Consider the following 15,074-nt stretch of genomic DNA (forward strand, 5'->3'; position numbering starts at 1 on the left):
CCTGTATAGTCATACACCCCTATCCCCCCTGTATAGTCATACACACCTGTCGGTCCCCCCTGTATAGTCATACACCCCTACCCCCCCTGTATAGTCATACACCCCCATCCCCCCCCCCCCCCCAATGTATAGTCATACACCCCTATCCCCCCTGTATAGTCATATACCCCTATCCCTCCTGTATAGTCATACACCCCTGTCCACCCCCCGCCTGTATAGTCATACACCCCTGTCCACCCCCCCCCGTATAGTCATACACCCCTATCCGCCCCCTGTATAGTTATACACCCCTGTCCGCCACCCCTGTATAGTTATACACCCCTGTCCGCCACCCCTGTATAGTCATGCTCAGTGAGTTTTTTACTTTTTTGATATTGACAGTTTTTCATAGCAAGTGGGTGTGGTTTGCAAAAAGGGGCGTGTCATAATTATCGTTCAGTTATCGTTACCGCGGCTACATGTGCGATTAATCGCGATATTGATTTTGGCCCATATCGCCCAGCCCTAACTGTCTGTATTCCCTGGGATCTTCTATCATGTCACAAGGCCTCCAGCAGCTGTGGGATATAGTCAGCATGTAGATAGCTGTGACAACCTACAAGGATCCTATAGAGTCACTCCCAGCCTGTCTAGCTGCTGTTTCATTGGATGATTACCCTGGATAAAAGCTTGTGGTTATATTACTGTGACTCACAAAGAAGTGTCAGAAGAGCTGATTAATCTTCAAAAGGGTATTTGCAGCACAAATGTTATGTGTATATGTGGCGGAGCTGAGGGTGATCCCCGGTGATTTTGTGTCGGAGGATCGGCCGGTCACTTGCTAGGTGGTAGTGTGTGACGCAGAGAAGAAACAGAGTAGCAGAGAGGAGGATGTTGTGAGAGTCTCAAGCCAAGTACAGTAAAACCTCGGTTCCCGAACACCTTGGTGTTCAAACAATTTGATATTCGAACTAAATTCCCCCCTGATGTTTTGCTCGGTACTCGAACATTGCTCAGTATCCGAACAAAATCAGGGGGATAACTGTCAGCTGAACTGATGTTCAGCTGACAGTCAGAGGTGTTCGGTGTTCGGGAACAGTGAGAGGCAGGAGCGGGCGGCTATTTAAACTTGCCGCCGTGCTCCTGCACCTCTCAGCTGCGGGGGACACCCTGTAAAGAAGCGGGGATTCCCCTCATTATGATGTCCCCCGCAGCTGAGAGGAGCAGGAGCACGGCGGCAAGTTTGAATAGCCGCTCGCTCCTGCCTCTCACTGCGGGGACGTCTTGTAAAGAAGCCGGCCAGCGTCCGCACTGACCTGTCTCTGCACATCCTCCCAGCCCGGAGCACTGTACGCTTCCCCCGCACGCCTGTGCTGTAGCCCCGGCCCCGCTCACAAACACCTTAGCTGCTTGCTCCTGCTGCTCCCTGCCGCCTCTGCTGGGTAAGGGAGAGTCTGCAGAGGCAGCGGGGAGCAGCAGGAGCAAGCGGCTAAGGAGTTTGTGAGCGGGGCTGCCGGTGCTACAGCACAGGCGTGCGGGGAAAGCGTACAGGAAGTGCTCCGGGCCGGCAGGGAGGATGTGCAGAGATAGGTCAGTGCGGCCACCGGCCGGCTTCTTTACAGGGCGTCCCCGGAGTGAGCAGCAGGAGCGGGCGGCTATTTAAACTTGCCACCGTGCTTCTGCTCCTCTCAGCTGCGGGGGACATCATAATGAGGAGAATCCACACTTTTTTACAGCGTGTCCCCCGCAGCTGAGAGGAGCAGAAGCATGGCGGCAAGTTTAAAGAGTCACTGTCGTATTTTTTTTTTTTGCAGAAATCAATAGTCCAGGCGATTTTAAGAAACTTTGTAATTGGGTTTATTAGCCAAATCTGCCATTATCTGCATGTAAAAAGCCTTTTCCCAGGTCCCCCCTCCTTCCTCTTTTTCATCCACTCTGAAAAATCTGAAAATTGTGACTTGTTGCAGGAGACGTCCCCTGTCTGCTCTAGGGAGAGGGGAGGGGGGAGGAGGAAGGAGGGAGTTAGCCGGCAGCAGAAAGCAGATAACAGAGGATTACAGGCACGGAGCTGGGTGACAGCTGTAATCCGAGCTCAGACAGGTCACTAGTGACTGTCACAGGAGATATCCCGTGAGGGATTTGTAGATTAACTCTTTGTTGTCCTGTTTTGGTCTTTTCTTTAGCTCTCTCCATAGGAGAACAATGAAGACAGGGGGGAGAGCTTCAAACTGCTTTTTCATGATAAAAAATGCATTTTTCGGATAATAAACCCAATTACAAAGTTTCTTAAAATCGCCTGGACTATTGATTTCTGCAAAAAAAAATTTCACGACAGTGACACTTTAAATAGCCGCCGGCTCCTGCCTCTCACTGTTGTGGGGAACATTGAGCGTTTTTACGCTCTGTGGACCGGGTGCTCTACACCTGACCCACGGAGTGTAAGAACCAATTAATTAGATTTACATTGTTCCCTATGGGAACTTACAGCTTGGTTCTCGAACTGCTCGGCCTTCCATAACCGATTATGTTCGAGAACCGAGGTGCCACTGTAGTACTGTGCTCTGCCGGGATGTTGGAGGATGAGGTAGAAGAATACTTTTGGCCATGTATTGAACTTTGGGTCTTCACACCACCTTATGCCCACTAGATTTGGGGGACCTGTCCTAAAGGATGACACAAGGCCCAGACCTTGTTAGCTGGGATGAGCGGAATGCTGATTGTTCCCTTCTGGCAACCACGCTGCGAGATAGAGTTCCTAGGCTTATCACAACATTGCTATATCTGGATCAGTTCCTAGCTTACTGCTGTCTGTGGATACTGTCCTGCTCTGTGACTCTCCTTGTCCACAGCGTGGGTTGAGGTTGTCTCTGACTTGTCCTCTCTTGAAAGGGTTTAACACTGCATAGTGTTGTGTGGTGCTACTTAGTAGAAAGTTGTTAGCTGTGTACTGTCTTGCTTCCTACCCATACGTGGTCTGGCTAAGACTGACTTACTCTTCCTATCTCCCACATGACTTCCTTCCTCAGCGTATCTAAAGTGCACAGTGAGTGGGTGAAGAGTGCAATAGAAGAAGTAAAGAGAGAGATGATAGGATAGAAGAAGAACAGATTTCTATAGGTTCGCAGATCCATGTGACACACAAATAAACAGTAACCCTTTACATACTTCAGCTGTGCAGCATCTGAATACACACATCTATAACAGCGACATCCAGTGGCAAAAATTCATCACTACCTCCATCACCACTTACACAATAAGTACAGGCTTTTTCAAAGGGTGTAACCAATAGCAACACCCGTGGTAGGACACCACATATATGACTATAATATATTGTGATTCGGATTTATAACATTATTTATAACACTTAAAAGTTAGATTATAAAGCAAAGTGACTTGTTTTTAAGCCCCATCTACAGGTTACTAAAGTTTGGAAACTTTTCTTCCTCTCCTCACTCTTAGATGACAGTTAATGGGACGTGAAGATGGAGGCGCCACATGTTGCAGTATTATCCCAGGAGTCGTTAGATCAGGACTGCGGGGAAAATCAAACCGACAGGTAAATCCTTCATCGTATTTTGCAGAAATGGACAGAGTCTGTAACAGATTGTGTATGGGGATGTGTTCCACCTGTTAGTGTCCATAGTGCAGTGCTCATACTCATCACTCCACAGCCTGTGACATGGACAGCTAGCCTCCTCCTATATTTATAAGTGTTAAAGAGGCACTGGTGCGAAAATTATTATAATTTTTTTTTAGAACTCAGCAGGGGTTCTGATTGCAAGCAGTTTTGCAATTTACACTATTTTTTTTTAAAGTTTTCTATGTTTAAATCAACGTTATACACATGGCCACTAGGTGTCTCCCTTCCTGTCATGTATTACAGCCGCTGCATGTCCTCGTTCAGAGGACGGGGACTTCCTGTGTTTGGTCTCTTTTTTTGAACAGAGAAAAGACCAAATATCAGCACACTTTATGTATAGCGTCGATTTAAAGTGTCACTGTCGTGAATTTTTTTTTTGCAGAAATCAATAGTCCAGGCGATTTTAAGAAACTTTGTAATTGGGTTTATTATCCGAAAAATGCATTTTTATCATGAAAAAGCAGTTTGAAGCTCTCCCCCCTGTCTTCATTGTTCTCCTATGGAGAGAGCTAAAGAAAAGACCAAAACAGGACAACAAAGAGTTAATCTACAAATCCCTCACCCGTTATCTGTTCTGACCATCACCACTGACCTGTCTGAGCTCGGATTACAGCTGTCACCCAGCTCCGTGCCTGTAATCCTCTGTTATCTGCTTTCTGCTGCCGGCTAACTCCCTCCTTCCTCCTCCCCCCTCCCCTCTCCCTAGAGCAGACAGGGGACGTCTCCTGCAACAAGTCACAATTTTCAGATTTTTCAGAGTGGATGAAAAAGAGGAAGGAGGGGGGGACCTGGGAAAAGGCTTTTTACATGCAGATAATGGCAGATTTGGCTAATAAACCCAATTACAAAGTTTCTTAAAATCGCCTGGACTATTGATTTCTGCAAAAAAAAAAAATACGAAAGTGACTCTTTAAATATAGAAAACATAATAATAAAATAAATCCAGTATATTGCAAAACTGCTTACGATCACAACCCCTGCTGATTTCCTAAAAAAAATTCAGCTGCTGAATGTATACAGTGTGTACAGTGTGTTCTTATTCACTGACAGCTGACAGATATACAGCAGTAACCTGTCAATTAAGTCCAGTGGGGCAGGAAGAAGCCTGGGGCTACATTAGTACAGAGAATAGGGCTAGCATACTATATATGTGTTAGCACCTCGTATTCTATTTAAAAGGGAATTTAAAGTGTCACTGTCGTATATATATATATATATATATATTTTTTTTTTTTTTTTTTTGCAGAAATCAATAGTACAGGCGATTTTAAGAAACTTTGTAATTGGGTTTATTAGCATTTTTATAATGAAAAAGCGGTTTGAAGCTCTCCCCCTGTCTTCATGATTCTCTTACGGAGAGGGGAGGGGTGGACGGAGATGAGGCACCAAAACTGGACAACAAAGAGTTAATTTACAGCTACATCACCAGGCTATCTCCTCTGAAGTCATCACTGACCTCTCTGACCTCTTAATACCTGCTTTCACAAGGTCCCGCTGTGTAATCTTTTTTTTTCTGCTCTCTGCTGCCAACTAATCTCCCCCCTCCCCCCATCCCCCCATCCCCCCATCCCCCCTCCCCTCTCCATAGGTTACACAGGGCCCGACTGATGTAAAAGAGTCAGATTTCCTGATAATGAGCAGTGAGAGAGGAGGGAGGGGGGGGGACCTGGGGAAAGGCATTTTAAATGCAGATAATGGCAGATTTGCCTAATAAACTCAATTACAATGTTTCTTAAAATCGCCTGGACTATTGATTTTTGCCCCCCCCCCCCCAAAAAAAAAAAACCCAACAAAAACGACAGTGACTCTTTTAAGTGACCAACCCCTTTCATAAGGGACATACTTACCTACCTGGGTCCCCCACAGCTCCCAGTGTAATGTCATCCAGTTCCTCTCTGGTGACTCTTCTTCCTCTGAGATGGACTTGTCTCAGCAGTTAGGAAACAAAAAACACAGGGCAGAGCGCCACATCGCATAACACTGTGCGGTCAAAGGGGAAGACTAATAAGATAGGAACGTATAAGTTTACGCTCACCTGGTGTGGTTGTGATGAGCCACAACCACTATGAAGTGCATCAATGGAAACAAACAGGAGGTCGCTGCAGGGAACTCTCAAACGCAAACACAAGGTGTGCGTAATAAATGCCAAAGTCCAAGAAAAAAGGAGATATTGTCCCCGCGCAGACCATATATAGTATAACTGATTTATTGGTAAATAGATAAATCCATGGGTAACGCGTTTCGAGAGTACATAGCTCCCTTTATCAAACCACCAGGATAATGAAGGTCATACACAAACCTGAGGTCCATATATACCCCAACATATATACAACACCTGCCCACAATTGTGTCGAAACAAAAGTCCAAAACAGAATCACAATTTAGATCAAAAACACACCATACCGTTACATATAATACAGGTATAACATCCAACGTTTAGCGTAACTTGAAATCCACATGGTCTTACCCTGCGCTCACTCATGGCGTCTCCTCAGAGCTCAGCGTCGGTCGAGGACCTTTGCGCATGCGTACTTCGATTCAAGGTTCCTAAGCAACCAAAGACGCTCCAGGTCCTGTACGTTCTAGTTATGGGAGACGCTACAGGTCCTGTGTGTGATAGTCGTAGGGGACTATATATTCTCACCACATTAAGTTTATATTAGGGTGGAAATCCTACTATGTAGCGGTCAGTAGTGAGAAGAGAAATAGATCTCTTTCTATATCCTCATATATTGGTAACGACTCTATCAATATCGGTAACAATGAGTCAATGTGCAACTACACATGTGTCTAAATAAATATATAAATATATAGATATATAGCTGCAATTACAAAACATATATAAAAAATGTACATTAATTAATTAAAAAATGTGGTATATGTAGATGAAAAAGATTAATGCAGAAAAAACCGCTCCACATCTAATTTATAAATCTAATTCATGATGACACTATAAAAATCGCAATAAAAGAACACAATAAAAAATCACAATAGAGATAGAGTAACTCAATTCTCTATTTATGTCTGTTATTATATATTGCTCTCAATAGCCTCATTCAGACCCCAGGGTATAAGTGACGAGATCTTGTATATCCAATACATTTCTCTACGTCTGAGTGTGGCGAAGCGATTATTGTGCCCCGGGGGAATATGTTCTATAGGCGCAATGGAGAACTTCTTAAAAGACCCATCCTGGCAAATGCTGGCGTGACGTGACACGCTATGTTTATCAAATTTATTTATGACATTGGATCTATGTTTATTCAATCTAGTGCGCAGGCTCATCTGTGTTCTCCCCACATATTGTAACCCGCATGGACACTCTAATAAATATATAACATATGAAGTAGCGCAATTCATGAAATGATTAATCGCAAAGGTATCACCAGTGGTGTTACTTTTAAATTCATGAAAATTGTGTTTAATACTCAAGCAACATTTACATCGTGCGTTGTTGCATCTATAGCTGCCATATGGTTTTGAGCCTAGTTCAGACTTAGTAAGTGGATTGACAACTCTTAATTTACTCGGGGCAATGAGATTTCTGAGAGTTCTAGCTCTCCTATAGGTAATGCCAGGATTTTTTGGGAGGGCGTCCTTCAGATATGGATCGTTCTGTAGTACATGCCAGTGTTTGGAAAGAATTTTTCTAATATTTCTGGCCGAATGATTAAAAGTAGTAATGAAATTATTTTTAAAATCATTTTTAGAAACATTTTTAGAAACGACTCCATTCCTTATTGTTCGGGTATGGTCCTCTTTCACTATTAGACAGGCGTCCTGGCTAAGATCCAAAGCTGCCCGATATGCACTATTAATGACTCGTGTTGGGTAGTGTTTTTCTTTAAAACGTTTGGTCATAACCCTGCTTTGGATTTTGTAATCCTTAACCTCAGTACAGTTTCGTCTTAATCGTTTAAATTGTCCAAAGGGGACCGTAGTCTTCCACTTTTTATAGTGTGAACTCCTAAAATCTAAAAGGCTATTGCAATCTACCTTCTTAAAATAGGTTTTTGTGTAAACAGTATCATCATTAACACATAAAATCAAATCTAAATATTCAATGCTGGATTCTGAAAATGTAAATGTAAACCTCAGCCCCCAGTCATTCGTGTTTAGATATTGCACAAAGTCCATCAAACTATCCTTACTACCATTCCATATAAATATCAAGTCATCGATGTAGCGTTTGTACATGACAATGTTATCAGACCACTTATTGGGCATCTGTATATATGTCTTTTCAAATTCACCCATGTAGATGTTCGCAAAACTGGGTGCGAAACGCGTGCCCATCGCGGTCCCTCGGCTCTGTATAAAAAACTGTCCATTAAAATTAAATACATTATGTTTTAAAATGAATTTGATGCTATTTAAGATTTGTCTCAGCAGTGACAGCCAGTCACTTACTGAGGTGAGATACAGCTGCAGCCAGTGATTGGCTAAGTGGGCATCTCCTCCTGAATAATAGGGAACAAGAAGGAAGAGTAACGAGCAGAGGACAGGATGAATTTTTTGTATCATGTCAACTAGCAAAAAAACTTTATATGCCCAGGTAACCCCTTTAAAAAGTCAAATGACCTTTGTAGTTATGTTGCTCGTTTTGTTTGTAGAGCCCTGCTTTATAGTAGTAGCCTAATATAATACCTTATAATCCTATTGCTTTTTCTGTCTTCTCATTGCAATTTAGGAATGACCAAAGCGAAGGAGCCGGTCTGCCCGACAGTTCTTCCCAGTGTGATGAGTTGCAGACATCTTACTCAAGAAACGTGTGCACCAATGATCAGACTGATCTAGAATCCAGGAAAAGTTGTGAGGTGTCTGATTCTTTATGTATTTAGGTCATGTTATATTTGTGCAAGAATGGGGATCGCTTGAGCCCTTTTTTACAGCACAGTTTGGATGGTATAGGGGACCAAAGTGCTAAAGTTTCTCTTTTGAGTAACGTGCCAACAAATATGTGGAGTCTTACCCAGGCATATATACATATAGGGGGACATGTATCATCGTGCGGTCCGGGGGTTTTCGGCGGAAATTGCAGATTTGCGCAATATTTTATACGCAAATGGCCGATTTGGGAATAAAATATTCGTAAATCGGCACTTTCCGACGGGTACGCCGGGGGGAGGGAGGGGGTGTGAAGGGGGCGGAACGGAGGGCGCGGACTCAGAGTCTGAGCGACTCACCATCCGTTCTGCAAAAAGATACGCCGAAAACCTACTCCAGTCCTCAGCTGGCGTAGGTTTTGGGCGGTGCGCACCAGAGCGCACGGGATTTATGTAGAGGCAGTCTGCCTCTACATAAATCCCCGTAGCGCCGGAGATGCGGGGACATTTATAAGTCCGGCGTAAAAAACACATAATAAATGTCCCCCATACTCTTTAAAGGGTTAGTTTACAAAAAAAAAAAATCTATCAAACCAAATGGTCCCAGAAAGTGTTTGAGATTTGTAATTTACTTCTATTAAAAAATCTCACGTCTTCCAGTACTTATCAGCTGCTGTATGCCCTGCTGGAATAGGTGTATTCTCTCAAGTCTGACACAGTGCTCTTTGCTGCCACCTCTGTTCATGTCAGGAACTGTCAAGAGCAGGAGAGGTCTTCTGTTTCAATAAATTTTTATTGAGATTTTTTCAAACTAAAATTTTACACATCATAACAGGGAATAATCTCGGGGAACTGAGCAGGTAGATAATACGGGTATAAATTACAGGAGAAAGCCGGACATACCATCGGCAGGAGGCATGTGGGCAGGAGAGGTTTTCTATGGGGATTTGCTGCTGCTCTGGACAGTTCCTGACATGGACAGTGGTGGCAGCAGAGAGCACAGTGTCAGACTGGAGAGAATACACCACTTCCTGCAGGACATACAGCAGCTGATAAGTACTGGAAGACTGGAGATTTTTTTAATAAACGTAAAATCAAATCTCTGGCGCTTTCTGACACTGACCCACGGCATCCATTTGTAACAAAGGAGTTGGGGCACCAATCTAGAGATCCCTGGTGACCACAGAGGTCGGACCCCCTGCAATCTCATATATCCTGTAGGGGACAAGTACATTTAAATCAGCTTATGTGTCAGCTTATGAGTTATGAGTCTATTCACAGATTTGTTCTTTTAAACTTTTTTTTCTTTTTTTAAATTTAAATAAACTCTTCATTGTCCTGAATCCCATTGTAGGCCCGATGGCTGCAGCTATTTCAGCTGGTTGAACGTCAGTGTCAAGAACAGATAGACGCCCAACAAGAGCAGTTCAACCATCAGCTTCAGGTGAGGAAGGAGGGGGATTTATCACTGTACTTTATTGCAATGTCCCAAAGTATTTGTTGATAGGAAGTAGTGATATGTGTAATATTTGTTACGTGTAATATGTGTAATATTTCCTCTCTTATCTGAGATTGTTACAAATGCTCAGGGAAGAAACACCGGAGTATCTGCTACATGTCTAAACGAGGAATGGAATTGTTTTTTTACCACCACACCAGTATGTACAGCTGCCATAAGGCACTAAGCCCCTCCCCCATCCCTCAGTTAAATATTAGTAATTAATTAATAATAAGTTTTATTATAGTCATTAAAAAAAAAACTTGACATGTTGCAGAGACTTACCATACAGACAGGATCCAACAGCACTGAAGAAATTTTTAGAGACGTCTTATCTTGTAGAAGGACTCAGACGCACGCTGGATGGACTACCTAACATCAAGAAGAAAGTATTCCGACAGCATCCAGTAGCATGAAAGTCAGTGGGACTTATTCAAGCGAAATTCACAAGGGCAACGTTTTGACCCCGTGGGGTCTTTATCAAGCCTCGCCCAAGTGCATAACTTTACATTTATTCACAATATACATAATTTCTCTGCCCAAGCCTCCAGCTTCTTTAAATCACTCTGTAATATTATATTATCCTCTTCTTTGGTGATTACTTTATCCAGTTTAGTATCATCTGAAAATATGAAAACTCTACTCTGTAGCCCCTCTACAAGGTCGATAATAAATATATTAAAAAGAAAGGACCCCAACACTGACCCCTGTGGTACCCCACTAGTAACTGAGACCCAATCTGCTATTTTCCATCAACGACCACCCTCTTTTTCTTATCACTCAGCCAGTTACTTACCCATTTACATATATTGGCCCTTTGTCCCAGCATCCTCATTTTATAGACCAACCTTTCATGGGACACAACATCAAATGCCTGAAGGGGTAAATAAAATAAGAATGCATATTTATATAGTAAAGCCTATGCGTCGTGCCTTCAGTTATCATCAAGGGACATGTGGAATTCCTCCCATTATAGCTTATCATTAATAGGATTAGCTGTTTGGTGTTGTGTATTTTTTTTTTCTGATATTTTGGGAAATGTTGTCTGGCTTCCATCCTGTTTGATCTTCCGTTGGTGCCTCTTCATATTCTATTAGTGTCATTATGCAAAGGTTAATGTTTCTGCCTGAGTGATACAGTATCATGCCTGGCTTGTCAGCCCTCGAGCTGTTTACATTCTTTTAGCTTTTAAGCCGATATTCGCAGTAAATACAAGCGCAACACCAAACATTTCAAGCAGTAATAAACAACCATCAGGGTCGCAGTACAGCGGAAGATTATAGAGCGAAAAAACTTTATAGCATCAAAATTTAATTGATAATCTTTCCGTGTGTATGCAGGCAGTGATCAAACGACTAACGAAAATTTGTTTGTATGTCGTTGTTCACGTTTGGAGATGGTCGTCAAATTGTCGCTAATCGATTGCAAATCTTTCAGTGTATAGACACATCCAATGATTATCGTTCCATGTATTAGGGCCAGTTCACACTGAGGAATTAGCGCGGAATCTGTGAAGAAAGTGTTCTTCCCAGAATCACCTCTAGCGGAATTCCACGCAATTTCATTTTTCATTTAATCAAATTAATTATTTTTTTTGCCCATTCCGTGCGGACTCCGCTCTAAATTTCCACAAGTATTCCGCGCTGAAAAATTTCAGAGCAGAAACTCGCTGCTCAATTCATTTCAATAGGATTCCCCCGGCGGAATCCGCCAGAAGAATTGACATGTTTTTCTGCGGAAAATTCAGCGCAGAAATTCCGCTGTGTGAACTGTGAAGTGCAAATTCCATTGAACTCAATGGAATTTGGCTCTGCACTATATTTTCGGGCACAATTTTAAGTGAGGATTCAGAGCTGAAATTCAGCACTGATTCCTCAGTGTGAACTGGCCCTTATGGTGAATGATTTTAGGTCTCGCTTGCAACTGTTTATCGTTAATTGGAAAAAGCGATTCGTCTAATAGGACACTCAAATGCCAATCTGCTAGATCTCCCATACACAATCATGCGGCAGGGCTCTCTCTCTCTCTCTCTCTCTATATATATATATATATATATATATATATATATATATATATATATATATATTGTTAGTGATGTCCAAGCAGCCTTTGGTTTAGTGTAAAATAAAGAGATGTACTTACCTCTCCAGGCTCCCTCGATGCCTTCCAGCCTTGTTCCTGTGCTTCCTCACCGCAGCTGCCTCGGGGACTTCTGATCCCATCAGTGAAGTGACAGGCCTCTTAGCCAATCACTGAGACTGAGACGAGACAGTAAAAACACAAGAACAAAGCAGCAGGACACCAGGGGAGCCTGGACAGGTAAGTATAATCTTTATCACTTTTCTTTACCATAGCATCAGCCTTGGGCCAGGTAAGTATAATCTTTATCATTTTTCTTTACCCTAGCATCAGCCTTAGCAACGTGTGGTCGGCGGCTGATGATTTTTAAGAATGTTAAAGGGGTTAATCACCCCCAAATTTTTTGGTGTATTCTTTCCAGTCTGACACATTGCTCTCTGCTGCTACCTCAGTCTATGTCAGGAACTGTCCAGAGCAGTAGCATATCCCGATAGAAAACCTCTCTTGCTCTTCAGACTGGAAAGAAAACCACTTCCCGCAGGACATACAGCAGCTGATAAGAAGTGCGTTGCAAATATCTGGCATTTTCTGGCACCAGTTGATCTGATTATTATTATTTTTTTTTTTTGAACAATCTATTTAAAAGTGATCAGCCGTATATCGCTCTGTGTACTAGGGCCCTTGCAACATGCAGAATGACTCTGCTGTGTATCCACTATAGTGTTTTTATGCTCTTTCTTTAATAAATCTTGGCACTAAACTCATTTCTCTCCTATTCTCTATTTTCAGCTCATCCGAGATGAAATTAAGCATTTGGCCCACATACAAGGAGGCAGCGGCCCTTGGAGTTTCGGATCTGGCAATGCTCTTTTACCTGTGACATATGACACCCATTCTTTGAAACCTCAGGAAGAGCTGGGTACACGGGATGAAGAAAGTGGGACGGACTCGAGCAACCCGCTCCATCTGTTTAGGGAACTTGATATTCATCAAAGAGCTTTTATTACACAGGAGCATTTTTTGGAGAACACGTCCGTCAGCAGCGGCTATGGAACGCACTCTGCCTCTGAGCCAAACGCTTGTTTAAGCAGCTGCAGTCAAAGTACCTCAAGGGAGACGAGGCTGCCTGCAAAACAGACCTTAAAAGAATGCAGCACCGAGTCTATAAGAACGCATTATTTACAGCATGTTCCTGTAGAAAGCGAAAAACCCTTTAAGCTGTTACCTGGTGCAAGATGTCATCTCATATCCTCCGAAGGGCATTCATCAGAGCCTACAGAATCCCATATAAACTGTGATAAAAATACTACCTGCAATAGTAATCCAACAAATAGGTATGTATCACCTGTACCTGTCCATAGTTATAGATGGGGTCTTACAATTATTTGTTGTCATTATATCTACCAAGAATTGTAAAGATGGTATAATACTTCTAAACCCTTTATGGATCAAATTCAGTGTGAACGTTGCACTATGCAAGAACAGAATGTAAAAACACTATTCAGTAGCCGGTCACTTTGCAGAGCATTTGTGCATGGAGTTTGAAAGCCATGGGGTGCGTTCACACTGCGCTTGGTTTATGATTAATGCCTACGTTTTATACCGTACTCTTAAAAAAGTATGCGTCTAAACGGATTCAAAAAGCAGATTGGCTTGTATGCCACACAGCATAATCCATTTATCATTGACTTACATAAAAAATAAAAAATGCATTGCAACATATGTTTTTTAGGCTGGACACAATAGTGCAATCTACTAGACTATTATTTGCAGCAAAAAAAACAAAAAACATAGTTGGAGACAGGTGAAATACAAAAATGCAGTGTGAATGCTTGAAGTCTTAGTTTAATCCCCCTCAGCCCTATAGGTTATTAGGAGATTAGGATTAGGATATTGTGAAAATATGGAATTGTTGTTTAAGTGTACTTATTTGAACAAACCTTTGACATGTCACAGTAGTAGCAGAGGTTAAGGTACCAGGAGCCCCCTCCAATCGCTAGAAGGATGGGACAGAAGCACATTTCTGCAAGTGCTGTACTGTATACAGGTCCAGTCTCCTGAAGGCTGCTATATAACAGCTATTCTTACTATATACAGGTCCAGTCTCCTGAAGGCAGATATATAACAGCTGTACTTACTGTATCCAGGTCCAGTCTCCTGAAGGCTGCTATATATCAGCTATACTTACTGTATCCAGGTCCAGTCTCCTGAAGGCAGCTATATAACAGCTATACTTACTACTTACTGTATCCAGGTCCAGTCTCCTGAAGGCAGCTATATAACAGCTATACTTACTGTTACAGGTCCAATGTCCTGAAGGCAGATATATAACAGCTGTACTTACTGTATCCAGGTCCAGTCTCCTGAAGGCAGATATATAACAGCTATACTTACTACTTACTGTATCCAGGTCCAGTCTCCTAAGGACAGCTATATAACAGCTATGCTTACTGTATACAACTCCAGTCTCCTGAAGACAGCTATATAACAGCTATACTTACTGTATCCAGGTCCAGTCTCCTGAAGGCTGCTATATAACAGCTGTACTTACTGTATCCAGGTCCATTCTCCTGAAGGCAGCTATATAACAACTATACTTACTGTATCCAGATCCAGTCTCCTGAAGGCTGCTATATAACAGCTGTACTTACTGTATCCAGGTCCAGTCTCGTGAAGGCTGCTATATAACAGCTATACTTACTGTATCCAGGTCCAGTCTCCTGAAGGCTGCTATATAACAGCAATACTTACTGTATCCAGGTCCAGTCTCCTGAAGGCTGCTATATAACAGCTGTACTTACTGTATCCAGGCCCAGTCTCCTGAAGGCAGCTATATAACAGCTATACTTACCGTATCCAGGCCCAGTCTTCTGAAGGCAGCTATATAACAGCAATACTTACTGTATCCAGGTCCAGTCTCCTGAAGGCTGCTGTATAACAGCTATACTTACTATATCCAGGTCCAGTCTCCTGGAGGCAGCTATATAACAGTTATACTTACTGTATCCAGGTCCAGTCTCCTGAAGGCAGCTATATAACAGCTATACTTACT

The 15,074-nt window shown here is 42.6% G+C and overlaps 1 protein-coding gene across 5 annotated transcripts in view; it reads left to right on the forward strand.

Moving 5' to 3' along the window:
• Nucleotides 1-15,074, forward strand: part of MPHOSPH9 (M-phase phosphoprotein 9) — a 78,217-nt gene that overhangs the window by 28,157 nt on the left and 34,986 nt on the right. For 4 of the 5 annotated variants that reach the window (XM_069960836.1, XM_069960834.1, XM_069960838.1 and 1 more), the window contains 4 exons: nt 3,439-3,535; nt 8,310-8,436; nt 9,800-9,889; nt 12,812-13,356. In XM_069960836.1, the coding sequence (XP_069816937.1) occupies nt 3,462-3,535; nt 8,310-8,436; nt 9,800-9,889; nt 12,812-13,356 (836 nt within the window). In that variant the 5' untranslated portion in view covers nt 3,439-3,461. Of the gene's footprint in view, nt 1-712; nt 732-3,438; nt 3,536-8,309; nt 8,437-9,799; nt 9,890-12,811; nt 13,357-15,074 lie in introns of those variants that run through there. The other variant, XM_069960837.1, reaches the window with a different exon arrangement.

The sequence above is a fragment of the Dendropsophus ebraccatus genome, chromosome 3 (assembly GCF_027789765.1).
Source record: "Dendropsophus ebraccatus isolate aDenEbr1 chromosome 3, aDenEbr1.pat, whole genome shotgun sequence".
Lineage (NCBI taxonomy): Eukaryota > Metazoa > Chordata > Amphibia > Anura > Hylidae > Dendropsophus > Dendropsophus ebraccatus.